Source organism: Penicillium riverlandense (genome assembly GCF_028828495.1).
Source record: "Penicillium riverlandense strain IBT 135883 chromosome Unknown utg000011l_segment0_segment0, whole genome shotgun sequence".
NCBI lineage: Eukaryota > Fungi > Ascomycota > Eurotiomycetes > Eurotiales > Aspergillaceae > Penicillium > Penicillium riverlandense.
The window spans coordinates 1,253,824-1,279,291 of record NW_026643201.1 but is presented as its reverse complement, the minus strand read 5'-3'; the positions used below and the strand labels follow the sequence as shown (position 1 = coordinate 1,279,291).

Sequence of the window (25,468 nt, the reverse complement as noted above, 5' to 3'; positions counted from 1 at the left end):
TGCGGAGGGAAACAGGCCAAGGCGGAGAAGCAATCGGCACGTGGTCAGCTGTACACATGGATAAGGGAAGAACCGAGTATAACAATAACAACAGAGATAACCACAAGGATATGATATGATATGATATTGAAGACAAATAATATTAAATATTGTGAGAAGGAATATGCTATCCCCGACGCCAGCCAGATCCCCAAGAAACAAAAGTACCCCTTACTCAATGCTCATGTTCATGAATCCATCACTAGCTTCCGTCATGCCTTGTAGTCCCACGCGTTTCGGCGTCCCCGTATGGGGGTTCGTTCGTTTGTCGCTCTCCGTACTGGTGCGCTCCGAGAAGGGCGCTCCGAGCGATGGCTTCGGCGGGGGGCCCCAGGGATTCGGCCCCGTGTCGTTGACGGCGGAGGAATGCGTCAGCACGGGACTGCTCTGAGCACTCACACTGGGCGACACGGCGCGACGCTTGAATAGGTTGGGGTCAAAGTCGTCCTCACGACGCCGTTTGCGCGTAATCTCGATGGCGGCCGTGTTGGGGGCATGGGGAGTGGAGGAGCGAGATCGCACTTTGACCGAGTCGGCCACAGAAGAACCCATCGTGGTCGACGGGGTCATATCCAAGGACATCTCGTCATCTGGAGCCGACGAGGCGCCCATCTGGCGCAGGGGCGGCGGGGTGCGATATTGGTCATCGAACGAGTTCCAAAACTCCACACCTCCCGAGTTACGACTGGCTTGTTTGCTGAAACTGGGCGCAGTTGGGGTTGCCGTTTTTGTTGAAGCCGTGTCGAATTCCGATGTCACATCCTGTGGTGGTTGCATGGTTGATGGGAAAGTATCCAGTGTGGGAGACGTCTCAGGCTCCGTGTCCCGGACCTGACGAATGACTTCGGCCTCCCGTTTCATATCGCTGTCAACCGGGGCGCCCTCTTCCATGAGGGCTGCGCGAATGCGAGCAAAAGTCTTGGTTTTGGGCTGAAGGCATTTGTTAGATACCATGAAATGGAGTAAACTCAGATAGCACTCACCAGTAAACTTCCGCGTCTAGTAACCGCACGGCGGATCACACCCAAAGGTCCGCCTTCCGTATGCGTCGCGGCAGTGGGACTCCCGCCACGAGCGCGGCTTTCACCGTCATCACTCAGATCTGACAGACGCAAGTCGCGCGTGCTCAGGCTGAGACTCTCTCGTCGCGCATGCCCGGTCTGTCGCGGGGCGAAATAGCCCCCTGTGGGATTCTCCACGCTCTTCATGACGGGAGGAGACTGAGGTCCAGGACTGGGTTTGGAGCTGTTGCCGCTTGCGCTACTCGAGCTGTGTCGGCTTCGTCCTTTGGTGTTGCGGAACCGCGCCCGCTGAAAGCTCATGAGGCTCGCTGTCGCCTGGTGGCATCCAGCCATCCAGTCGTTGCCGGGGCTTTGGATGTTGCCCGTTGCAAAGGGACTTGGTCCACTGCCCATTCTTACCGCCTGCGGTGTATTGAGCATGATATCATCTCGATCACCCATCATGGGATCATCGTCTTCCTCGCTCGTACTGGTGTCAGATTCCATCATGTTGACGCTGGACACAGAGCCCGAGATCGCCGTGCGGTCTGTGGGACCAGAGGTTGTAAACGGTGGCACTGAGGTGGAGCCCAGAGAGCCGCGGCGCTGAGGAATGGTCATACCCCGGCCACCGATGGTGGGCGACGAATCGGGGGATGATTCAGCTAGAGTCGAGTGGTGGAGATTCGTGCATGCGCGCGAAAAGTCCAGGCCGCGTGAGCGTCGCGGAAGCACGGAGCTTGGTGAGCCATATGTGTGGGAGGAGTCGAGTTGGGGAGAGAGCGGCGGTGCGCGGTTGGGGACGGATGGAGAGGCGGTCTTGGAGGGGAGGTTGAGGGACAGGCTGGGTTGGTGAAGAGAGGAACGCCGGGGAGTGGAGGGTAAAGAGGGGATCACACTGTCATCCTTGCTGGGTGGGCGACTGAGATCACCGGTGGAGGGTTGGGATGAGGTCGTTGGCTTGGAAGCGTCGGATAGAGAGCGCGACTTGGGCGAGCGCGAGGGTTGTTGGAGTTGCTCGGTGAGTTTGCTGTCAAAGGCGAGGCGGCCCCCAGACGGGTGGACGTCTGTCATGGTCAGGTCGGGGCAATCATGGTGCTGGTGAACCGGTCACGCCAGACGAACTGATGGTCGATGCGGAGATCACGGGGGCGCTAACCGGATGCGGTAGGGGACTACTAGGTATACTCGAGTCACGTACCCTCGGTATGATATATAGTATTGTACAGATATGCAGAGTAGACCACTTCATGCTAAACTCATCGCCGTGCTGATGGGAGCCACATACCTCTCCCAGTCGTTGCAGCCGGGCGGAGCAGCCCCCGGCGTCTTGACCAGATCGAGATCGCGGGCCTGCCAGACTTTCGCGATGACGGCCCGCGTGCGCGCGACATTGGAGATGGTCGACTCGGCCATGACAGCTAGGGCCTGTAGCACCAGGGGTCGCCCCGACATCGCATCGCTCTCTAAGTCCGCCCAGAGTTCGTCCTGCGAAGGATCGAGCTCCACGGCGGCTACAAAGACGGGCCATGTCACGCTAGCGTGCGACCCTTGGTCGAGCAACTCGGAGACGAGGCGTAGAATCCGGCGCACGTATTCCACAACTAAAGGGGTAGTCGGACAGGCTTCATACAGCGCACAGTGAAGGTAGAGAACAGCAGCTAATCGTTTGGCCTCAGCCACCGACGCCAGAGTCTCGTCGTCTCCATCCTCGACTTCTTGAACCAAGCCATCCAGCTGGCGCTCCAGGGTCGCAGCACGCAGCGAGAATGAGATTCGGTCCGCATCAGAGCTTAGTTTGCGCCGTGTCCGGCTCAGCTCTGTGATGGCGGAGAGCACCGACACCAGTTCGGGGCTACACCCCATCCAGAGATCAATGTTTCGATCATCGGCTCTCCAGTAGTCGGTGCCAAACAATACCTCTTCGCCGCAGGCCGTGCGACCCATGACGTCTTGAAAGGCAAAGAAATGCTCGGCGAACGCGGTGACTGGATCGCGGGCGGATTGAGATTGAGCAATCATCTGTTGTCTGCGCAACCGAATCAACTCCTTCGCACCCTTGAGATGGATCGTCCAGTGGTGATCGCATTTATCCACGATCTCGTAAAGGCACAGCATCATCATGATGACTAGGACTTCGGGATCCGCGCTGCAGGTCAGAGACCCTTCAGAGAAGAGTCGACGGCGAAGATCCTTTAATGTTGCAGATTTGAGGCGCAGCCCCATGGCACTGTAGGTCGGATCAAAACGAGACCAGTGACAAGCACCCAAGGCCTGAATGGCTTGAAACAGCGTCGGGGAGGCGGAGACACAAAAAGGTAGGATTACGGAGGCGAATGGCGAGGGTGACGTCGAGCTGGCCGTCGTCCGAGGGCACACTTGTTGGAGATAGTATTCGAAGAGCGGGCCATGACCCGACTCAGGAGCATTGGGAAATAAGGACAGAGACGGCATGGGCTGTGGGCTCCGAATATAATTGGCCTGCAACCAGGAGGCAATTTCTTGACTGTTAACAGGTACGACGGCGCCGAGTTCGTTCAGCGCAACATCCACCTGGTCCGGTTGGTCGAATGTAGAAACGCCGCTATTGATGAAGGCCCAGGGACGCACCCCGGGCACGGGGCACCACTCGCGAACGTCGTCTAGCGAGAGCGATGCGGAGGGAGAGGGCGAGCTGGTGGACTGACCGCCATCCGCTGCGCGGGCTTTATTCCAGACGCCCGCGCGACCAAAGGCCAGGCCTCGACTGGCGAATTCAGACTGCCATTTGAGGACAAAGTGTGTCGAGCACGGCAGGCCACGCTCCAAGCAGCGCGTGCACACGGGTTTCTTGGTATCACACCGGACCCGACTCGCCCGGCATTCCCGGCAGCCGCTGCGGGACCGTGTCTTGACCGGGACCGTTCGATCCGCGGCCTTTTTGCGTGGCATCCGAAGAGTCGAAGAGAGGGGGGTTGTTCTTTCACATGGCCTGGACGCAGGCCCCGGTCAAGTGGTGGGTGGCGGAGACGGTGTCGACTTGCGGGGGATTGGTTGGCTGTTTACAGCGATCCCTGTCTGAGCGGGAAATTCTTATTGTTGCACAGCCAAAAAATACCGAGGGATGTGGTGGTGGTGGTGAGTCGTGAGGGAGTGAGGAGAAGAAAACGCTGGCGATAAGAGGTGATTATCGGTGGGCCCCCGCATGTTACATATTTACAACTGATTCAATCCACCATGAGCTACATAGTTCAATGTCCCTAATGGCTTCGGGATCCTTCGGCCTCTTCTAGCGCATAGCTCTCCTCTGACGGGGCTCCCTCGTGGAAAGATCGCGACAGAGCCTGCTCCTCGTCGCCCAACCTGGCAAATCCATCCGGGGGGATAATCTCGGACTTGTCGTAAGGCACATCGCAGCGGACCGAGCGCAGAGGCGGATAGTAGCGACGGTAGGAAAACCAGGCGACCAAGAGGCCCAGCAGCCCGCCGCAGGTGACATCGTAGACATCATGCCGGTAATCATCCAGGCGAGAGATGGCAATCATCAACGCGCACAGCAGCGGTAAGAAGGCCAGCAGACACCGCGCGAGGTCCGTCCGGGGACGATACACATGCATCTGACCAGAGAAGAAGCTACAATGGGTTAGCGGGCTTGCTTCGGACAGCAACGTGGACACTTACAGAGACAGATAGCCTAGGCCACTAAACGCGAAGCTGCTGTGTCCACTCGGGAAGCTCCGCCAGCCCTCCTGCAAAATGTGCTGGTCGGGCTGCGTGCAGACGGTCCATGCGACCAGCGCATTACCGGCCGTGCCTCGAGAGGGTATGCAGCGCGAGAGCAGATCAGGGCGTGGCCGGCCCACGGCATTCTTGACAACATCCGTCAGGAACGACGTCAACATCAAGGCGACGAGGAGCCCCAGCACCGTCACCTGTGTCTTTTGCGCGCCGGGACGGAACATGGCAGACCAGATGATAATGATGCAGAAGGGAATGACGCCGGCGTAGAAGATCGACCACGCTGGGCCAAGAGAGATCAGTTTATTGGAGGTGTATGGGGAGGTGCAGGAGCAGCTCGTACCGACTGGAACCCGCTCATGGACGGCAAACGGATACTGAATGGAGCGATTGTCGAGGGAGAACATGCGATGGAAGGGGACGATAAAGACCTGGATCTGTTTTGTTATTAGCATCCCTCTCTATCTCTCTCTCACTCTCTCTCGCTCTGACACGGCTAGGAACTGACCAAGGTCCATAAAGCGACCAGCAACCCTAGCGCAATATAGTCGGCCGCATACGACCGCTGCCAAAATCGAGCCACAGCACCCGCGAGGCCAGCCTGGTGAGCCAAAGGCGTTGATCCCAGGCCCGGGCGAGACATTTTTATTGTTTTTGGGGGAGATGAAAGAGGTCAGGTGCCTCCGGTCGGCGACAGATCAACAACGGAAGCACAGACCATCGTCACTCACCAAATTCCAAATTACTCTCTCACTCTCTCTCTCTCTCTCTCTCTCTCTCTCTCTCTCTCTCTCTCTCTCTCTCTCTCTCTGCCACTCCCCGTTGGTCGTCCTCCAGCAATCCCTCCCACAATGGCCGACGCTAGCCAGCAGCGAACCGTCACAGCGGCATTCGCACCACCACCGCCTTTGTGGAAACACTTCACCCGCGACAAGCTCGACCAGCTGGAACGCATCAAGGACGAGGCCGCCAAGGGCGAGAACGGATCGCCCAACACGAACAAGAACTGGACCCCGGAAGAATTGCGCACGCTGGACCTGCCTGCGGAGCTACGATATTTGGTGCCACCGGAGATGCCCACCTCGGGCCAGTATAGCGTCTTCGGTGAACTGCAAAGCGTAAGTCTGACAAGTGATCTCGTGCCTGAGACTTGGCTGACAGGACCGCATGTAGCTCTCGACCACTCTACCTTCCCTGAAAGAACAAGGAATCGAACAGCTCTATCCAGATTCTCCTGTCGCAGATGCCAGCGCAGACGGCCCCACGAGCCCGTCGCAGCCGTCGCCGCCACTCAACCACGCGTACTATCTGCTCAAGATCAGCAAGTCCCTGCTTCTCAATTTTCTCGAGTTTGTCGGCATTCTGTCGGGGTCACCGGAGCAGTTCGAGTCCAAAGTGGAGGATATGCGCAATCTCTTCATCAACGCCCACCACCTGCTGAACCTCTACCGCCCTCACCAGGCACGCGAGTCACTGATCATGATGATGGAGGAGCAATTGGCCCGCAGTCGAGAGGAGATCAAGCAGATGGACAAGATCAAGGCGGACATTGAAGGCGTCCTCGAACGGCTGCAGACAGAAGGCACCCAAACGGCCACCGCACCATCATCGGACGCCATTCAGTCGAAGGAGCAGGACAGAAAGGCCGACAGCGGTTCCCGTTTGATCTGGGACCTCCTGGATCAAGAAGTCTGAAGGGAATGGGTGTTTGGATTGCTACCAAACCCTCCGGACCTCCAACAGTCACAACGACCGAGTCCGGGCTAAAGACTCGACACCCCTCAATTGTCTGATTGAAGCCCACCAACCTCGTGCAGTGCCACCGTATTTGCTCCGGGAAGCATCACGCGCCGATCTATGATTGCGCCGGACACGACACGCTCCGAGTCAGGGCCCATGCGAGAGCTTCAGGCAGACACCTAACTCCAAACCCGCCCTCGGAATCGCTCTCTGCAGATAAAGATCAACCCGGTCTTTGCAGCTGGGCCCATTCGAACCCACAAGCATTGGTTGGAATGAACTGGGGCAAAGTGGAGGTGGCCGATTTCTGCCCACGCAGGGCTATATGTATGCTCTTATCCACACTATCTTCGAAATGTAAATAACCGGTTATAGCCAACCATCAATCCCCCATTGTTATGATTTTTCTTATGCATACAATCATTGAGCCTAACTGGGCCCGGTTTAGCTGAGGGAAGTGTGGCAGGGCGACGCTAGATAGGCAATTCAAGTTGATTTCAGATGAACTTTGCTTCTGTACTGCGCAAGGGACTTCACCGTGCGTAGGATTTGTTTCATTAAGTTTGTGTAGTCTATCCTTTTTGTATCCCCAAGACGCCTTGTGCCCTATACGCCGCTTGATCCCGATTCCAATACGGATAAAAGCACCAAATACGCAGAAATCATCAACCGTACTCATTCCGGCATTCGTGATCCGGCGCTCTGCTCGACCCAGGCCTTCTCAATGGCACACGCAGCCAGTTGCTTCAGCTCCACAACAAAATCTGCCACCAATTTCACATGTACGGCTTCGTTCACAGAGGATAGCTGGCGTGAAAAAACGCGCTCGACCATGCCCGACGCAATCTTCAGCAGGTCGAGATCCTTGCGTGACTGCGGATCCAGAGGGTTCTGCAGGATGTTGCAGAAGATGGAGAGTAGTGCAGACATCGGGTAGAAAATCAATGTCCTAGAAGCAGGATTAGCCGTGCATAAAAGATCTTCACAGGGTCAAAAATACTCACCAGAAAATGCCATCAACAAGCACATGCTCTGCCGCCTCTAGATAGCACAAGGTCGAGCGGCTCGCCTCGACGGATAGCGCAAGAGATGAGCTCACGCCTTCCATAATTCCACTTTGGACGTTAACCCAAGCCTTGCATCGACTGCTTGCCTGGTGGATAATACTCATGCAGAGGTGATAGTTCAGACGCAGCATGACCGAATGCATGCTAGCAGTGGGATCAGGGGCCTCAAACTTGAAGGACATGGTTGGGCGCCACTCGGGAGGCACCGACAACCGCCATTGTTCTAATTCATCATCCAGCTCCCGAATAGCCTTGAGGAGCTCGGCATCAGATTTCTGGAGGGAGCGCACCGAATAAAGCGCAGTATGAGCCCGGGACTTGATGATACTCAAGCGTAAGTCAAACGGAAAGACAGGTTGGTCATAGGGGCTGTTTTCGTCTTCAATGGCATGCCACAAGCGCTCCATGTAGCCCTCTGGAAGAGTCAGGTCGCAATTCTCATCGGAGATGGTGGGTGGTTGTCCCGTGCGCAAGGCGACATCCTTATCAATCGTGTAGCAGATCCAGAAGAGATTGCGGATATGTCGTCGCTTGCGTTGGCTGCGATCATCGGATGGATGAATGGTTCTTCCCGATGTCAAATTGCCACCGAGCATGAAAAGGAACCGAGCAGCGATAGCCCCATAGTAACTGGCGGCACGCATAGTGCCCGAGGATAGTTCAAACAGCGCCTGGATGGTGGAATTAGTGTTGGCCTGCACTCGCGAATAAGAAACTTACCAGCATGGTCACAGTTTGGATTCCCTCCAGACTGGCAGGCTCTTGCAGAACTTGTGCAAGGAGAAACTCTGCTTTAGTAGCCATAGCCTCACTATCTATCGGAGTGCGAGAAAACGATCCAAGTTGGGATTTGACGGGAGGGAGGCGAGAGACAAAGGCAACAAACGCAAACATACAAGCTCGAATGCCAGCCTGGCCGTATGAAAAGCGAGATTGAGACTCATGGTACGCTGCATTCATGGTTTCTTGGAATAGCACTGCATCAATAACCGGAAAGATGCGCTGCATCACGTTGGAGTTGAGAAAAGCTTGGTAATAGCTTTGGACAACGCCCCACTCGGGCAGTTCGAAGTGTTTTTGGGCCTGCATGCTCATTAGCAGCTCATTGGAGCTCTGGACTCGTTCCTTCTCCCATGGTGGCCGGACTGGCGTGAGTTTATCGACCGAAATGGGCTGTCCAGTTCGGGACTCGATCCATGCCTGACCTTCCGGCAGAAGGAACGGAAGCCCGGTGAGCAGGCTGATGACGCCGAGCTCTCGGCCAGCGAAGTGCACAGCAACTGATGATGAGGCCGGAGGCCGGCTGCCGCTGCTGCTGGGCGAGCTACCAGTTGTAGTGATAGTTTCGGGCGTATGGCAAGACTCCCGCAGGATAGGTGGCGGCCCTGCAGAGTGGTCAGACATGTCACCCATCCGTGAAAGAACTAATTTATACCCGAGCTTGAGTTTTGTATGAGGTTATCTGTCAAAAGCTGCTCTATACGACTGATCCGATCCGACAGTTGCGAAGCCTTGGGCCGCCTGCGTTGGATTTGTGAGGCGTCTGCTTGATGGATGCTGAGGGATAGGATAGGCTCTTACCCATCATCGTCTCGGTCTTTTTTGCGCCGCACTACTCTGTCAAAAGTACAAGGGATATTATGATGACTGCACCAATTGCACTGCGGCAGCGCTGCGTCACATTTGATCTGCGCTTGTTAGCATTCTTATAGAGATCGCAGGCTGCCGGGACAATGTACCTTTCGTCTGTAGCATGAATCGCAAGCACGCGCGATACGCTTGCGCGACTGGGCGTCCGAGATCCCCGCCACTGGATCCATCCCGCCTGATGCAATGATCCTAGCGAGACAGTAGGAAGAACCATGCAGCGAATGAAGCGTGAAACTATCATGCCCGGAAGCCGCAGATCTTCCGAGCCGCTGACAAATCCCCTGACTCAGCGTTAGAGATTTCCACTCATCCATGATCATGTTCAATTACTATAGGAAGAACAGAAATGGAGAAAAGGTGGTGTGTATAAATTAACTGGCATCTGCATCTCAATTTATTCATCTTCTCTGCGATAAAAAGTCTGAGTCTGTCCCCACCTGAAAAATAGTACTTGACTACGCAACAACCCTATGAATCCGATACTCGAATAGTCATTTTCGTAATATATCATTGAAACTATCATTTCACCCCCGACCAACTATTCCAGACCTTTAGTAATGATAACTTGGACCATATATACACTCAAATCAATGCAAGGCAGAACCGAAAAAAGGCAGAGACTAAAATCAAATTGCAGTCCACCGCTATGCACCATCCGATTAAGCCGTAGTGTCTCTCCAAGCAACGCGAACATATCAAGCCTTCTCCTGTGTTCGACTGTCTATATATGCTCGGAGTTAGACTGGGTGATCTCACATCACAGTGCAGATGCAGCAGTCGCACTCCTCGCCGCCGCAGTCACATCCGAAGCACGGTTTCGACACCGTCTTGATAGGCTTCTTCACCGAACCACCCGAGTCGGAAGAGGGCAGTGTCCAGTTGATCGGGGTTAAGATAGTGGGGGCCATGGTGGGGGAGGATGTGCAGCGTGATAGATGGGACGGACTAGGGGCCGTGGGTTAACTTGTTTCAAAAGAGACTGGATACTTCGAACTAACAGACGGAGAGGTTTCCTGGATAAGTGATGTTCTTCCAAGGACATAAGGAAGGACACGGAGAAAGATCTCTCAGGCGTCCAGGCAGCCACAATATGTACGTGGTTCCACAGCCCTTGGCACAAGGTAAACAAGTTTGGACATGCGCTATATATATAACCTGGTGCATCCCTGCATCTACTTCCCAAGCCACTCACGTCATGAATAAACATGCGGAAAAAGGTTAAGCAAATTCGGGTCAATTGGCAAAGTATGTACAACAGCACTTTTTGTTTCATCAAATCGTGGATATCACCGCAGATACCACAGGGTATCGTCTAGTCATAGTCATCCGTCTATCCAAATCCATTACGAGGTCATCGTCCCATTCACAGCTGCTCCACCCAGGGGGCGGCACCGGCCTGCACCTGGTTCAGCCACTTGACCAGCTCGATGAGCTCCGCGCGGCGCTCGTCCTCGAGCTGGTCCTCGTCGCCGGTGAGGACGGCCTGGAAGACGGGCAGCAGGCGAGGGGTGAGTTCGCGGATGGTGGCATCCTCCCATTTGTCTGGAAACATAGTCAGCATAGGTGCTCGAAGAATTGAAAAGCAAATAAATACATACACATCTGGCAGATCATGCGATACAGAGGGTCGTTCTCCTCGTAGTCGTTCTTCAAGGGCAGAATGTCCACAAGAACGGGCAGCACGTCCTTGATCGGGACGTTGTCACGGTGGCGTAGAATCATGCGGCTGACACAGCCCGTGGCATTATCCTGCAGACGGGAGACATTCATTTGCAGGCAGGACTCCAGACGGCCAAGGATGGTGGGGAACTCCTTGACAATGTCGGCATCCGCGTTGGAGTGTTGGATCAGTCGACCGACGGCGTACGCGGCGTTCGACTTGGTCTGGGGGTCTTCATCGCCGAGGCGGTGAAGCAGCAGCTTGAGGAACGTGGAGGTGAAAGGAGTCACCGCGGCGCCCATGCCGTTGATGCACTCTGCGATCACACCCACGGCAGTAGCCCGCTCAAGGGACTCGGTGCTGCCAGCGTAACGGAGGATGGTCTTCTCAAATACCTTCCAGAGCTCGGCGAAGCTCTGGCCGAGAGCGGCAGCCATGCCCGACACGACGTCCAGGGCGGTGTCCACTACGACCCAGTCAAACTCAGAGGACTCGTCACCAGCTTCAAGGGTCTCCTCCTCGGGAGCGAACTCCATCTGGCAAGGGTGCTTCTTGGTGATGATGTCGGTGACCATTTGGATCACATTGTGGAGCACAGTCTCATCAGCAATCAGCGCAGGACCGCAGTAGCGCAGGTTCTCGGCCATGTTGCGGTTGATGTCGGCGACGGTAGCCCTAGGATTCTTCGAGTCAGCGATATATTCTCGAGAAAAATCTGCTTGAACAACATGACAATAATAGCAATGGCAATCAGACGTGATAAACGTGTTTCGCATCAATCACGCTCTTTTGGCGCGTCAAAGTGAGCTGGGTTAAACGAGAAGTCTCATCATGCAAAGAAAATAGTCGGACAAAAATAACAAGAAAATCATGAAACATACCGATCATCTTCCTCGGTCCACATCTTGAGGGTAGCGGTCATCAGGATCTCACCGAAATTCTTCACTTCCTTAGCCGGCTGAACCTGCAGAGGCAGACCGGCCTGCCACTTGGGCATCTGGCCACTCTCCTCAGCAATGGCAAACAGCATAGCGTAAGAGCGGTGCATGGTGCTAATGGTGCTCTTGCGGACACCCTCGTAAGGGTGATCAGCCAGAGGCATCACCGTTTCAATCGTCTTCTCGAAGTAGGGCAGGTAAGAGCTGCGGGTGTGAGTGACAAGGTCACCGATAACCTCGACGGCGATCTCCTTCTCCAGCGACATAGGAGTGGTGGCAGTGATGTCGTCCCAGTTGTCCTCATCATCATCGAAATCAACATCCTCGATCTCGCCTTCAACCTCGTCATCGTCATCGGCACTGGCAACCTTGACCTTGCGGCCGGCAACGGTCACCTCCTGGCCAACAAGATCCTTGGCAGCTTCGCCGAGAGAAACCTCGAGATCGTCCTCGTCCTGCTCGATACAAGCGAACAGACCCTTCACAACACCATCAAGGAAAGGCGAGAAGTGCTCAGCATAGACCTTGGCCATGGAACCCCAGAAGATGTAGGTGCTTTCCTTGAGACGGGAGTGATCGAGGTGAAGAGCCTCCTCGGTGGCACGCATAAGGGGCTCCACGTACGGCTGGTACCGCTCGGGACCAGCAGCAGCGGCCATCTCACCCATGGCGTCGGTGACGCAGGCACGGAGGTCGAGCTCCTCCTCACTGTCCTTGACGGTAGCGAACTCCTGCAGCAGGTGCATGGACTCGTCAAAGAACGACAGGAAGGACTCGCCAGCAGAAGAGGCAAGCGAGCCGAGGGCACCGGCAGCGAGACCCTTGATCTTGAAATCGGGGTGCTGGAACAGCTTGTGCAGGATGGGAACAAGCTCGGCCTGGTAGGGCGCAACGTCCTTCTCGTCCAGACCGTCCACGACAGCGTCGATGGCGCTGATTCCAGCCTTCATAATGTTCATGGTGGGGCCGTCCTCCTCACCCTTGTACTCCTGCATGGCACTGGCCAAGTTCTTGAAGAGCAGGGGCATGAGACGTTCGTGCTCGGCGCTGAGGTCCTCGGCCAGATCATCAGCCAGACGAGCGACAGCATGAAGCGAAGCCTGGCGGACCTTGGGCTCCGAGTCGGCGAGCAGCTGAAGAACCATGGGGAAGATCTCTTTCATCTGAGTGCTGATGAAGTCGGGAGCACCCTCAACACACATGCCCAGGGCCATGATGCCGGCCCGACGGTAGTTGGGGTCGTTGCTGTTGAAGTACTGACCGAGAGCCTGGAGGAGGGGAACGACCACCTGGCTGGGAGGAAGGCTTTGGGCAAGGATGTCGAGCATGCCCAGGGCCGAGCTCGCGGGACTGATCTCGTCATCGGTAGACGGGGACTCCTCCAGCTCCGTGACAATGTGCAGGGCGGTGCGGGTGAGCTGCTCGCCAATCCGCATGCCTTGGATCTTGAGCTTGCGGTACTGCACACACTGCATGAGGAAGCTGATCGCCTGAGTACGAGTGTCCTCATCGGCCTCGGTGTTGGCAGCAATCTCGTTCATGAAGATGACCAGGTCCTTCAGATAGACGGTCATCAGCTGGGGGTCACAGCCGAGCAGGGTCTGGAAGACCTCGAAGGCCTGCATGATTCGGTCATCATCATTCTGGTCAATGGCGTCCTTGAGGACAGCAACCATTGACGGTAGCATGTCCTGGAAAGCCTTGACGGGAGCCATGTTCTCCTCCGAGTCAAGGTGCATGGCAAGCTTGCTCAAAGCGAGGAGGGTGTTGATCCGAACTTCCGCGCTTTCCGGGTCCTGGATGGTCTTGGCAAACAGGTTGAACAGATCCTGGAACTTCTCTTCAAAGCCCTCTCCCAGAGTCTCCAGAATAGTGAAAAGGATGTAGATGGCGACGGCGCGCTCGTCCTGGTTGCCGCTGTTGCCAGCCTGCAGCAGAATGTTGGGCAGGTCCACCCACTCGCCGTCGTCCAGATCGATCTTGGCGATGGTCGAGATGATCTGTGCCACCGAGTGCCGTACCAGGGCCTCGCTCTCGCCCATAGTCGACCGGAGCAGCTGCTCGCGGATCTGGGGCTTCTGGTCGGCAGCAACCTTCAGCCAGAGCTTGGAGATCAGCCCGCGGCACTCGACGGCAGCGAGCTGACGTAGAGCAGGATCCTCATGGCCCGTGGCAATCTGAATGAGGAAGACAAGGGACTGAGCCTGGTTGTAGAACTCCCGCTGTAGGATGCCGGTGGCCTCCTTGACGTTGCCCTGGGAAGCTGCAAACGAAGGATTAGCGGCGTGGGTGTTAAATGCATAAATTCCAGGGCTTACGGTTCAGGACGACCTGCAATTGCTGCAGGAACCGTTGCTGGTCCATGGTCGGATGATATTAAGAAAAAGGGGATTGTTTTGGGATGAACAGATCGCCGTCGTGGGGTCGTCCGAGGCCCCTTCGTCAGGCCGATAGGGCAGCAATGACACGAATGAGCAGCTTGTACCGATGCAAACCGCTCAGGGGGGTATCACAAAAAAGCAATATAGACAGGAAGAACAAGGAAAAAAAGGAGAGAGGAAAGGAGGGTAGTTGTGTAGTGGGGAGGAAGAGAAAAAAAATAAAGCGGGACGGAAAAAAGTTGTCAGGGGTGGGCTGGGCCTGATCGGGTTTAGCGTGGGATGGGCCTCGAGGTCTCTAGGTCCTGATTAGTTAGGAGCTACAGTATAACAAACTACATTAGCTAGTTAGTTAGTTAGTTCACGTAACTCGGGCAGCAGTACAAGAGGAATTGCGCAGAATACCATACCGGACAGAATTCGAGTGTCGTGGTCTTGTTCGCTAACCCTACCCAAATGGTGATGCTACAAGATGCGAAGACTAAACTACTTAAGGCCAAACATGTTCCTAAATGATTTTGTAAACTTCAAAAGAACCGACGCCTGACTGAACCGCACTCTATGGACAGGAAACTCCGAGGTTCGAGGGGCGTGAACTGCATCTACATCGCCAGATATTCCGTTAGCGACGAGGACAATGTAAAATCAAGATGATGATCGTGAAGAGATGGAAACAAAAAGAAAAAAAAATAGCCAACCACCAGAGGCCCGCCTGAAAACACATCAGAACCGGGTATCGGCCTCCTAGTAGCCCTCATCGTCCGCCTGCTGGTATGTATGCCGTGTCCGGGTCGGGTCCTTGCGCATCTGTTGGCCAGAGCCGGTAAATCCCACTAGAAAGCATCGAGTCAGCACCGGACGCAATGTAGAGGGCCCATAGAGTACATCCAACGTACCTCGAGCATTCACGCCCTCGCCCGTGCGGAACATGCTATCCTTCTTGCCAAACTTGCCCTTGCCCTTGCTCTTATTGGCAAAGTCCTTCCACTTCATCTTCCCCTCCTCGAGTTCCTTATTTGCCTTGACTTTGCGTGGCGCCTTGGCGGGACGAGCTGGTCCGTCGGTGGCCTTGCCGGGCTCCGTTCGGGCCTGGGTGGCCAGCGCGGGGTTGATGTCTGCAGCCGCCGAGATCACACTCGGGTGAGGGGGCGCCGGGGACGGGGACGCCGAACTGCCTGGGGTTCCATCAGCCTTGCGCTTCCGTGAATCTGGGCCCGAGATGGGTCGGATGTCCTTGGCGTGCAGGGTCTCAACCGTCGCGTACGACTTGAACGACACAATGTACACCGGATTGGTGGAGGAGCCGGTGATCGAGGTGATGCGGGCTGGGTAGAAGGCGCCGTCCCCAGAGACCCAGCGCGCCAGGATATTCTCATTGACGGTGAAGGTGGCTGGGGCCGCGAGGGCTTCCTCCGTCCGGTCGGCTGTTGGCTTTCCCGTGTCCTTGGACCATCTCTCTTGGGGGGGCGCTGGGGTGGATTTGGCTGGCGCGGCGGGTTTCAGTTCCGCGATGGAAGTTTCGGTAAGGGATATAAGTTCTTCGAGTTCAGTCTTGAGGCTTTCAAGCTCTGTGTTGTCGGGGTCTACCTGCAAGCTTGACTGCACCGTTTCAAGCTGTGGGGAGTGTCAGTGGCACGGTCTCCCCCGACGATGGCATTGCCTACCTGAAGCTTGAATTCTTTGACCTCCGCCTCGAGGGCGGCCACATCGGACATTGTGCGGGCGAGAGGGTCAATCAATCACGGTGGTCGAACACGGGTGGAGAGTTCACAGGTCGGAGTTGGATCCCGCCGAGAGAGAAATCATCCTTGCCTGATTGGGAGTCTCCGATCACGTGTCGTCCGACCGCCTGTTGGACGTCGTAACAGTGATGGACGTCGGAGTGATGGCACCAACTAACGATGACATCCCGATCCACCTCGTAGTATCTCCAATCGAGTCTCTACAAATCCGGAGGGTCGATCAGGCATCTTATCAGCATCACTGATCCCTCCCGCGGGAAGCCGCCACTCGAGGTCGCCACCGCCGATGGATACGAGGGGGCCCAGACCCGGAGACGGTGAGTCAGGGAGGGAAGCCAAATGTGCTTCTGGAACCGGTCACGGGGAATCCTGATACCTCGTCGTAGGCCCGCAATAGGTTAGTCCGCAGAAAAGGGTGGAAAGCGATTTCTAAGCAGGCCCGTGGGGCAGGCCTGGTCATTGGTCCCCCGACGCTGCCGATCCGCCTCCCTCTCCCCTCTTCCATCATCATCGATCGAGTCCGACTTTTTTCTTCCTCAACCTCGCTGCTGCTCACTGCACCCCCCAGCCTTGTTCTCTTCGGGCCTAGTAGTAGCCACACTTGCTGGCCACCTGCCCCAGGCACCAGCCTCGTCGTCTCACTCGACTCACCCACTATTCCTCCATCCATCCATCCCTCCCTCACTCCTTCCCTTCCTCTCCTCTATCCCTTTACCATCCCCCCTCCCACCTCCTCTGATCTCACACCTGCTGCCTCGGGTTGCCCGATCAAATATTACAATCCACGCAATCCCGTGGAATCGTTGGCCTCCGATCCAACTCGAACGGGCTAATAATCGACAAGCTTGACGGCCGAAGGAACGCTGGCCCGTAGCGCATCGACTACTTCGGGCGGGAAGCCCGGCCTTTTGCGTGGAACCGATTCACCTCGAACCCTACACAACACAATGGGTGACTACAACCAGTACAACCAGGGTCTGTACCTCTCCCCGAACGAACAGGATCTCCTTCTCGCTGCTCTCTCCTCCAACAACCCCGCGCACGACCCGTCGGGTGGTACAGCCCACGTGAAATCCGAACACGACACCTCCCCGGATCATCGCTCCTCCCACAGCATGAGTGGTCCGCCGTCGGGTGGTTTCGACGACGCCTTCCCACATCCCAACACCTTCGGAATGGCGGATGACGAAAGCCCGTACCTCGACTTCAACCCTGAGGTGGACTTTGAATTCCCCGGCTCCGCCAGTCTCATTGGCGATCTTCCGGAAACCACCCCCGGCCTGGGCGACTACGAACTGGGCGAAAAACGCAAGTCGATCGATAGCCAGTCGGAGACGAACGGGGAGGACTCCGGAAACAAACGGAGAGAGAGCGAGGCAAAGAAGCCCGGAAGGAAGCCGTTGACCTCGGAGCCGACTACGGTATGCTGCCTCAGTGTGATGGTGTAGCGGTTCCTGGTGGGGGTCTTGATGCTAATGGATAGATTAGAAGCGCAAAGCTCAAAATCGTGCGGCGCAGCGGGCTTTCCGGGAGCGCAAGGAGAAGCACCTAAAGGATTTGGAAACAAAAGTGGAAGACCTGCAGAAGTCGTCGGATTCGGCAAACCAGGAGAACAGCGTGCTGCGTGCTCAGATTGAGCGGTTGCAGGTGGAACTGCGCGAGTATCGTAAACGGCTCTCGTGGGCGACGACCAGCTCTGGTATTTCAGCAATGAGTGCCATTCCCAGTGCTCAATCCAAGGGAGGCCCTGGTCTCCAAAACTCCGAGTTCCTCTTTGATTTCCCCAAGTTTGGCGACTTGCCGGGCAGCCGCATCTTCAACAAAAACGAACAGTCCAACGTCTCGAACGGTCTTCCACCAGCCCCGGGTGTGCTGAGCCGCGGTTCTTTCAGCAGTCCGACCAACGTCTCCCCCCCCAAGTCTAATGTCTCTCCTAGCACACAGGGACCCAGTGGCAGCCCGGCTGGAGCTGATCATGGTCGATCGAGCACCGTGGGGTCCAACGGCGCCCCGAGCAGCATGGCCCAAATGGCTCGCTCCACCATCAAGCCTTTTGCCCAGGATACCTCGACTTCGGACTCTCCATCCTCCTCGTCCGATTCTCACCAGAGCCAGTTTCTTTCATCGAACGGGACTTCGCCCGAACCAAGCCTCAATTCCCCTCGGGAATCCAAGCCGCAGTATGCGACTCATAAGGACGATTGTGGATGCGGAAAGACGACCCCCAGTGATGGTGAGAAATCCTTCTGCGCCCAGCTCGGCCTCGCCTGCGGCAACATCAGTAACCCCATTCCAGCTGCTCGGGAGCACAAGGTGCAAAACCCGAATGACTCCGGGAACGCCGCGGGGTCCATGGACGGATCAACGGATGAATCCTTGGGGATTGATTGGCTTACACAGCAGAATGGTGGCCAGTTTGACCCGGTCCTGTTTGGTGACTGGCGCGAGCCCCAAGATGCCATTCTCTCCCAGGACTTTGGCACTTTCTTCAATGATGCGTTCCCTCTTCCGGACTTGGGTAGCCCGTCGCATAACATCACCGAGGCCACGAATGAGCCAGGCCACAAGAAAGATCTGATCTCCCTGATTGACGACAAGCTGAATGAGGATGAAGTCGTGCCGGGCGAGGATAGGTCAAAGATGCTCTCATGTAACAAGATCTGGTATGCTCTCTACTCGTGGACTGCCTTGCTGTCATTGTGATTACTGACATCATCCCCTGCAGGGATCGTTTGCAATCCATGGAGAAGTTCCGCAACGGCGAGATCGACGTTGACAATCTCTGCTCCGAACTCCGTACCAAGGCGCGGTGTTCCGAGGGCGGAGTGGTCGTGAACCAGAGCGATGTCGATGCTATCATGGGCCGCGCCAAGTAGCGCTTGTACTCAGCATACAATCTCACTTCACGATCAGCGGAACGATAACGCCCACTCATGCATCATCTATTCTTGCACTCATACCCTATCTTTCATTTGGATTTGAACCTCACACGGCGTCATGAAATTAAAAACAACAGGAGCAAATAAGAGGAAACGGTTAGGAAATAAGCACCCCCAAATACGTGTCTGGTTTTTGGAATTGATTGAATTCGCGCGTTCACACGGCGTGTCGCTCGCTGCCCCGTTCTGGGATTTTCTGATTTTATCTGCCTCCCTTCGTGCCCTTTCTTCAGTAGTTTGTCCTTTGATTGATTTTTTCCATCTCGCGCGGCGAATGGCCATCTGCTTTCAGTATCTCGTTGAATCTGGCCGGCGGGTTGTATTGGAGCTGAAACTCGGTGGACCGGCGAACATGAATTTCTAGGTCTGGTTGGGACGGCTCGAGGTCTTTTTGCAATGTCTCCGAAATGCATCTACTCCGTGTAAACAAAGCAATTGCGTTTCTGCAATCCATCTCACCTCTTACAATCTACGAGGATGTCTAGCACAGCGTGAAGCGGTGTAAGGGTATCGATATTGGTCTCTTGCAAATGAAAAAAAGAAGTAAAGTACAGAAAAATGTGGTGATTTTTTTGGGCTTTTTTTTTGGGTGTTTTTGTGGGGGGGACCTTTCATTCATTTTTCTGGCATCGTTCATCAGACACACTCTCTTTCCCTCTCCGTGGCCAGCAGCAAGTCCACGCTCGAAAAAGTGGTAAATGGAATGGAGGAATTTGCATATCACAAAAAAAGGGGGAGGGAAGAAGACACAAAAGAATTCAAAGATAGGGTAAAGGGGGAAGGGAGCATGGGGACAACATGAAGGGAGGCGTATGAAAGACGAGCTCGCAATGCTCGCCAACAGCCCGAAAGACGCAGAAGTAAAATCAAGTAGGGCGGGTCCCATGCTCTACGCTTCACCACCGGAGGGAGCAGGCTTGTCACCGGAAGGAGTCGATGGAGCAGGCGAATCAGCCGATCCGGAACCTCCCTTGTTGAGGCCACCACGGCCCCGGCCGCCACGACCACGGTCACCCCGGCCGCGACCCCGACCGCCGAATCCGCCACGGCGAGCGCCTTCGCTGTCACTGGCGCTCTGGTAGCCGCGCTGGCCACCGGTAGCTCCACCGCGAGTGCTTGACCCCCATGTGCCGGCGTTACCTTGGCCACGGCCTCGCTCCTCGAAGAACTTGAAGTTGGGCTTGCGAGGCTGACCGGCGGGAGAAGGCTTCTTGTATTCGGCGGGCTGGCGATCCAGAGCAGCCTTGGCCTCTTCAACAGTCGAAAACGTAACGACATAGTTGTTAAACTTGCCCCACTTCTCGACCTTCACAACCTTGGCCTTGTCCTCCTCAGGAAGCAGATCCCGGACGGCCTGCTCGCCCTCGACGTTGGACACAAAGAGTCCGTTGCTGGGCTTCTTCTCACCCCGAGGGGCGGGAGACTCACCAGCTTTCTCGGGCTGAGCGGCGCCATTCGTGTCGGCGGCAGCCTTTTCTTCGCCGCCGGGCTGGGCAGAAGAGGTGACAGGAGGTTGGGGGGTAGCGACCTTGGGAATGACCGGCGCCGGAGAGCCCTTGGCCTGGGCGTTGGCAGGGGCGCCACCGCGCGCAGGCTGACCGAACTGGCTCACCGCAGGTGGGCGAGCGGCGCTGGTAGGGGCGGGAGACGCAGTGGTAGCTGGAGGGCCGGTAGCAATTGGGGCAGCTCCGCCCGCCTGAGGCTTGCTGCTGCGGTGAGCAAAGTTGAAGCCTTGGGCACGCATCTCCGTCGCAATGCGGCCACCCTCAACCTCCAGGACCAGGTATCCAAAGGCAGCATCCGCAAGGTTGAAGTTCCACATGTTCTTGAACGCACTCTCATCAACCTGGCCAGCTGCATTTCCAGCAGCCACAGGGCCGCCGAAGGGGTTCCCACCGTTGGCAATCGAGGGCATCTTCTGCACCACGTCAAGCGCATTGTCTAGCAGCGTCTTCTGCGCCTCGTTGGATGAGATTGCCGACTCAACCTCGCCGCGAACAGTCTCCCAAACATCGTTGAACGAGGCCTTGGAGGCAGCCAGCTTGCCGCGGTAGTGATCCAAGGACGGGTTGACGGAAAACTCGTTGTAAGAAGAGCCGTAACGGAAGTGGAGACCAGCAGAGATGGAAAAGTCCGCCTTGAGGGTGACAGAGAGCTGGTTCAGCATGCCCTCGCGAGCGGGCGATGCGTGGGTCACAAACACACGGGTCTCGGACGGATCATAGACGCGATTGGCGGTGTCAATCAGCTCTCCCATCTGCAGAAGCGTTGTCCACATCGTGCCCTGGCCACCAGCAATCGTCGTCTTTCCTTCGCCATTATCGAAAAGCTTGTGCATCACCACCGCACCACCCAGGCCCAGAAGACGCAGCTTCACACCGCCAATATCCAGCAACCGCGAGTTGGCCTCGTCGATGATGTGCAGCTTGTCAACCTTGTACTCGCCGGAGCGGAACTTCTCCAGCACACGCACGTCTTCGCATGCACCCCAAACTGTATAGACCGGAACGTCAAGAGTAATCCGCTTGTCGAGCAGCATAGAGAGTTCAGAGAGGGGCAGCTGGTCCGGGGTAAAACGCTGCTTGATCGATTGTTGAGGAGGAACCTGTGCGATCGTCCGCTTCACGTTCTCGGGCAACAGGGGGGAGTACTGTGCCACATGCTTGAGGGTCCTGCGAAGCAGATGCGATGTTAGCTGATCCCGCCCACTTTTTTGGTCATGCCAAGGTGGCGCCTCGCGTTGGGCCGCAAGGGCGCGTGGGAGAAAAAGAACTATCGAGACCACTCACTTGTCTGCAATGCGCTCCAGCGAGGTATCATCGTAGAAACCAAAATCACCGGTGTGGATGATGTGGTCTGCGCGAGCCTGCCTGGCCAGCTCGTTCAGAGACTTCAGGTTGCCTACATTGAAGATCAAATTAGCTTCGCTGGTAGTCGGGATCTCCTCAGATAGCCCGTACCTCGAACATCTGCAATGCACAGAATCCGAGTTGGTCCGTTCTGAATCACTCGGCCATTGTTGGGGAGAAGCGGCGTGGCCCCGGGGACCGGGTTTGAGTTCGGAGCGCCGTTCGAGAGAGGATATCCTTGGGCACCGAAGTTGTGAGGAGGACGGGGCTGGACATTGAAGGTATTAACATTAGTCTGAAGGTTGCGGTGCCCAACGCGTGGGATTTGTCCGATCGACTTAATCGGCTGGCGCGAAGCCGCGGTGAGCGGACGGGGAAGGTGAGGGAAAGAGAACTTACAGAAGCCATGGGTAGGGCTGGGGAGGATCACAGAGGACGGGGACAGTACAGGAATAAAGGAAGAGGAGGGAAGAAGAGATGACGGGGGCGAGAAGGAAGATTAAGTTGAGCTGGGTTGGTTTGGTTTTGTTCGAGAGGAAGGCGAGAGGGAGGCGTGACAGGGAGATTAGGTAAGCCCCCTTGGACAGCACGCTGAGGCTTGGTTAGGGTTACAGCCATAAACTGTCCTACGTGATGGATGGATGGCCTTTGGTTACACTAGGAGGGAGAATAGACTATAACCATAATCGACGTTCAGTGGTGTACAGTTAAATTCCACGCAAAGGAGATGCATCGAGTGCAGTATTTGGGCATGGCAAAATCGGTTCATGACTACGTTGTCAACCCTCTGTGGAACGATTTCACCAGCTGGAGGTTAGAGGTGTGCATATCGAAAGGCTAATGGCATTTCACACATGTGGACTATGTACCCAGACATCTCAATGTGAGAATCTGGCTTTGAGCCGCCTATATCGCCACAAAAATCACAGCTCTTCGATGCGGCTCCTAAACCGAGCCTCCGCCTTGCCATAGCCTTGATTCGAAATGCCAGGTCCAGATGGATATCGAGACAAAGATTTCATGGACCGTGGGCCTTGTAAAGCAAGCAAAGCGAAGTGGCCGCCGACCGTTGGGCGAGCTCGGCACAATATGGGGGTGCCAGGGTCGGCTCCCTTCTTCGATGTGGCAACATAGCGATCAGAGAACGGCCAGGTATGTTTGCCGCTGGTCATGAACGCCCAAAGGTCATCGACAAACTCGTCACGGGTCGTCATCCCAAAGGTGCCGGCCAACCACATGTTCCAGTCGGACTTGGCCCAGTCCTGCCGGTTATCCAGCGGCACACCATACTCCCCCCGGACAGATTTAGATCGGAAGAAACCATCATTCATCTTGTAAGCCTCCTCCGGGAAGGTAGCCAAATCGAAGAGCACGTCCGGGAAGAGGTTGTACGGTGTCTTCCAAGTCTTTGGCCGATCTGGGTATCTTAGCACAAAATGAGTCTTCTCATCGTCCGTACCCAGGCCCTGCTCGAAGAAGAGGTTTGCATGCTCGTTGCCAACACGCGAGTAATACTCGTAGCCGCTCATTTCACCAAAGGCCTTGAGGCCGACAGCGGCCTTGATCGCCAAGTTGGTCTCGTTGGGCAGTGGGCCAGCAGCATCATTGGACGACAGCTGATTGGCGATGTCAATGCTGTTGTGGGCGAGGTAGTCTGCGTACTTCTTGAAGATCTCAGTATACTGGGCAGCCCAGCTGACATCGCCGGTGGCGCGAACGTAGGCAAGTGCCAGGATGAGCAGATTTCCACATTCCTCTATGGGCATTGGCTCTGCGCGCTGGTCATCATGTCCAATGGCGTGCGGATAGCTTGATCCAAGGTCATGGATGGTGTACGGGAGTTGCCAACGGCCAGCATCCAAGTACTTCATCACGGGTTCAAGCAGTAGCCGAATGTAATCGGGATCCATAACATAATAGATGGGGAACGCGGGCATGATCACATCGATTGTATTGACATTTCCGTCGCTGGACAGCTCCTTGATAAACGCCAATACTTCATTGGTGTCAAGTGAGTCGGCGGGAATGGTCACGTCAATTCCTCCATAGGCCTGGCGAGTGGACAAGGTTACAATATCCGCGTATTTTGGTCCTGCTGCAGCTGTGGCCGAAGAAGCCAGCTCCTGGTCCAGCTTCAAGGACTCCAACAATGCATCTCCATAGTCGTCCATAAAGAATGAAAGGGCCTTCGACGTCGTTGGGTACTCTGCCCGGTAGTAGCCTGTCTGCGGCTCTCCCAAATAATTGATGGCATGATCTCGTTCGTAGCCAACAACAAAATTCACCGAGGCACCACCATCCACTTTACCCAGATCATGGGCCAGCGCGACTACACTTTCATGAGACCATGTCCCGTGCACTCCAGCGAGGGCACCCTCTCCGGCGAACGAACCACGCACTGCAGCAGCGTTCCCTGAGGAAGCAGTGAGCGTGCTGGAGTCTGACGGACGAGATGCAAGAATTGCCTGGCCCCAGAGCGCCATATCGTTGGCCTCGGCATATTTTCTTGCGGTTGGGACGGTAAGCGAGTAATAAGCGAGCCCATCTGCCTCTTCAAAAGCACTTTGCGAGCGCCGTGGTCGGCCTGTCCATCTGCCGTCGATGTCTGAGTAGACCTGGATCTCGTGTCCACGAGACTTGGTAACATGCACCGTCAGGTAGCCTGGCACCGCCCTGTTAGTTCCAATGAAATCCATGTGGATCGAATGTGAGATACTCACTGAAGGGAAGAGAGTGTCGCAGGTAATTTGACGGTGAAACAGGCGAGAAAAAGTCCAAGGTCAGCGCCACCGGTCCAGCCGAGAGATCAAAAACCGAGTGCGACGCCGTGAACTCGGCGCGGTGCACGATGGCAGGGTGGATGCCGCTGGCGTTGGCGTTCTGTACGCCCATCAGGCTATATGCTCGACCATCTACCCGCACGATCACGGACCATCCCAGGTTCTGGCCTGCCCAGAATTGAGGCTCAGCATGCGGCAGATTCTGGACCCGGTCGCTGGGCATCCATGTCGATAGGTACGGGTTGCGCACAGCCAGCGGATAGGATGGCGGCAGGGCGGGATGGTGTGAGACGGCGCCCTGCTGCTCGCTACAGAAGAAGGAGAGCACCGAGGCACAGAGGGATCCCAGTCCCAGCGGGGCCTGCCAGTCGAGACGCATGCTGAGTTCGGCTAGATCTTGGATCCCAAAGGGCCGGACACAGCGCACCGGGCGCTTAACTCAACAAGATAAAAATAAAAATAAAACACAAAGAGCAGAAAAGTCTGGCAAGAGATCTCGACCTGGAGACTCGAGCGAGATGAGCAGTTGTCGAGAGAGGTCACGGCTGACCGGACGCGGAGAAAGCAACGCCCCTTGTTGGATCGATCGGCATGTGGGGAAGCCATGACGCCATTGTTTCAAGCACGAAATACCGCGACGGATGACGGAAGTGATGATGACAATAAGCATAGTATCTGAGCAAGAAAATCTCTGGGATGGAAGATTCAGCGAGTGGCCAGGATTGGCAGCGGTGATTGCGATCAGGCCCCGTGACCGCGATGCCCTAAGGCCGTGTCACCCTCATCGGCTTAATCTACCAATTTAGATAGTCATGGTCAACTCCAGGGGGATTGTGGCGTTGACGGCATCTCACTACTCGCATTTTTAGACGGAACTGGACACGATCTGATATGCCCCCAAGCTCGGAGATTGGATCAGAAAGGCCTCTTGAAGATAGGGCCAATCTCCAACGGCCTGAACGGCGTTG

The 25,468-nt window shown here is 55.8% G+C and overlaps 12 protein-coding genes across 12 annotated transcripts; 2 read left to right on the top strand and 10 right to left on the bottom strand.

Moving 5' to 3' along the window:
• Positions 1–210: 210 nt before the first annotated feature.
• Positions 211–993, bottom strand: N7474_011217 (uncharacterized protein; the record flags this gene model as incomplete). The annotated part of the gene is made up of 1 exon (XM_057202627.1): positions 211–993. The coding sequence occupies one exon, from the start codon at positions 991–993 to the stop codon at positions 211–213; it is 783 nt and encodes a 260-aa protein (XP_057047911.1).
• Positions 994–1,007: 14 nt separating this feature from the next.
• N7474_011216 (uncharacterized protein) lies at positions 1,008–2,114 on the bottom strand (the record flags this gene model as incomplete). The annotated part of the gene is made up of 1 exon (XM_057202626.1): positions 1,008–2,114. The coding sequence occupies one exon, from the start codon at positions 2,112–2,114 to the stop codon at positions 1,008–1,010; it is 1,107 nt and encodes a 368-aa protein (XP_057047910.1).
• A 174-nt stretch (positions 2,115–2,288) lies between these two features.
• On the bottom strand, positions 2,289–3,971 carry N7474_011215 (Zn(II)2Cys6 transcription factor; the record flags this gene model as incomplete). The annotated part of the gene is made up of 1 exon (XM_057202625.1): positions 2,289–3,971. The coding sequence occupies one exon, from the start codon at positions 3,969–3,971 to the stop codon at positions 2,289–2,291; it is 1,683 nt and encodes a 560-aa protein (XP_057047909.1).
• Positions 3,972–4,279: 308 nt separating this feature from the next.
• On the bottom strand, positions 4,280–5,400 carry N7474_011214 (phosphatase PAP2 family protein; the record flags this gene model as incomplete). Its single annotated transcript, XM_057202624.1, has 4 exons — positions 4,280–4,652; positions 4,701–5,040; positions 5,101–5,194; positions 5,266–5,400. 4 exons carry the CDS (start codon positions 5,398–5,400, stop codon positions 4,280–4,282), a joined length of 942 nt encoding a protein of 313 aa, XP_057047908.1.
• Positions 5,401–5,608: 208 nt separating this feature from the next.
• med7 (mediator complex subunit MED7) lies at positions 5,609–6,452 on the top strand (the record flags this gene model as incomplete). Its single annotated transcript, XM_057202623.1, has 2 exons — positions 5,609–5,875; positions 5,931–6,452. 2 exons carry the CDS (start codon positions 5,609–5,611, stop codon positions 6,450–6,452), a joined length of 789 nt encoding a protein of 262 aa, XP_057047907.1.
• A 720-nt stretch (positions 6,453–7,172) lies between these two features.
• Positions 7,173–8,977, bottom strand: N7474_011212 (putative C6 transcription factor; the record flags this gene model as incomplete). The annotated part of the gene is made up of 3 exons (XM_057202622.1): positions 7,173–7,446; positions 7,502–8,235; positions 8,285–8,977. 3 exons carry the CDS (start codon positions 8,975–8,977, stop codon positions 7,173–7,175), a joined length of 1,701 nt encoding a protein of 566 aa, XP_057047906.1.
• Positions 8,978–9,176: 199 nt separating this feature from the next.
• N7474_011211 (uncharacterized protein) lies at positions 9,177–10,122 on the bottom strand (the record flags this gene model as incomplete). Its single annotated transcript, XM_057202621.1, has 2 exons — positions 9,177–9,342; positions 9,998–10,122. The coding sequence occupies 2 exons, from the start codon at positions 10,120–10,122 to the stop codon at positions 9,177–9,179; spliced, it is 291 nt and encodes a 96-aa protein (XP_057047905.1).
• A 455-nt stretch (positions 10,123–10,577) lies between these two features.
• N7474_011210 (putative importin beta-4 subunit) lies at positions 10,578–14,176 on the bottom strand (the record flags this gene model as incomplete). Its single annotated transcript, XM_057202620.1, has 4 exons — positions 10,578–10,756; positions 10,813–11,549; positions 11,756–14,075; positions 14,131–14,176. The coding sequence occupies 4 exons, from the start codon at positions 14,174–14,176 to the stop codon at positions 10,578–10,580; spliced, it is 3,282 nt and encodes a 1,093-aa protein (XP_057047904.1).
• A 758-nt stretch (positions 14,177–14,934) lies between these two features.
• On the bottom strand, positions 14,935–15,905 carry N7474_011209 (tudor domain-containing protein; the record flags this gene model as incomplete). The annotated part of the gene is made up of 3 exons (XM_057202619.1): positions 14,935–15,023; positions 15,087–15,804; positions 15,855–15,905. 3 exons carry the CDS (start codon positions 15,903–15,905, stop codon positions 14,935–14,937), a joined length of 858 nt encoding a protein of 285 aa, XP_057047903.1.
• A 974-nt stretch (positions 15,906–16,879) lies between these two features.
• Positions 16,880–18,808, top strand: yap1 (putative bZIP transcription factor AP-1/Yap1; the record flags this gene model as incomplete). Its single annotated transcript, XM_057202618.1, has 3 exons — positions 16,880–17,353; positions 17,421–18,595; positions 18,658–18,808. 3 exons carry the CDS (start codon positions 16,880–16,882, stop codon positions 18,806–18,808), a joined length of 1,800 nt encoding a protein of 599 aa, XP_057047902.1.
• Positions 18,809–19,760: 952 nt separating this feature from the next.
• On the bottom strand, positions 19,761–22,128 carry N7474_011207 (uncharacterized protein; the record flags this gene model as incomplete). The annotated part of the gene is made up of 4 exons (XM_057202617.1): positions 19,761–21,543; positions 21,661–21,772; positions 21,832–21,988; positions 22,120–22,128. The coding sequence occupies 4 exons, from the start codon at positions 22,126–22,128 to the stop codon at positions 19,761–19,763; spliced, it is 2,061 nt and encodes a 686-aa protein (XP_057047901.1).
• Positions 22,129–22,643: 515 nt separating this feature from the next.
• On the bottom strand, positions 22,644–24,879 carry N7474_011206 (putative glutaminase; the record flags this gene model as incomplete). The annotated part of the gene is made up of 2 exons (XM_057202616.1): positions 22,644–24,382; positions 24,441–24,879. The coding sequence occupies 2 exons, from the start codon at positions 24,877–24,879 to the stop codon at positions 22,644–22,646; spliced, it is 2,178 nt and encodes a 725-aa protein (XP_057047900.1).
• Between the last annotated feature and the right edge of the window lie 589 nt (positions 24,880–25,468).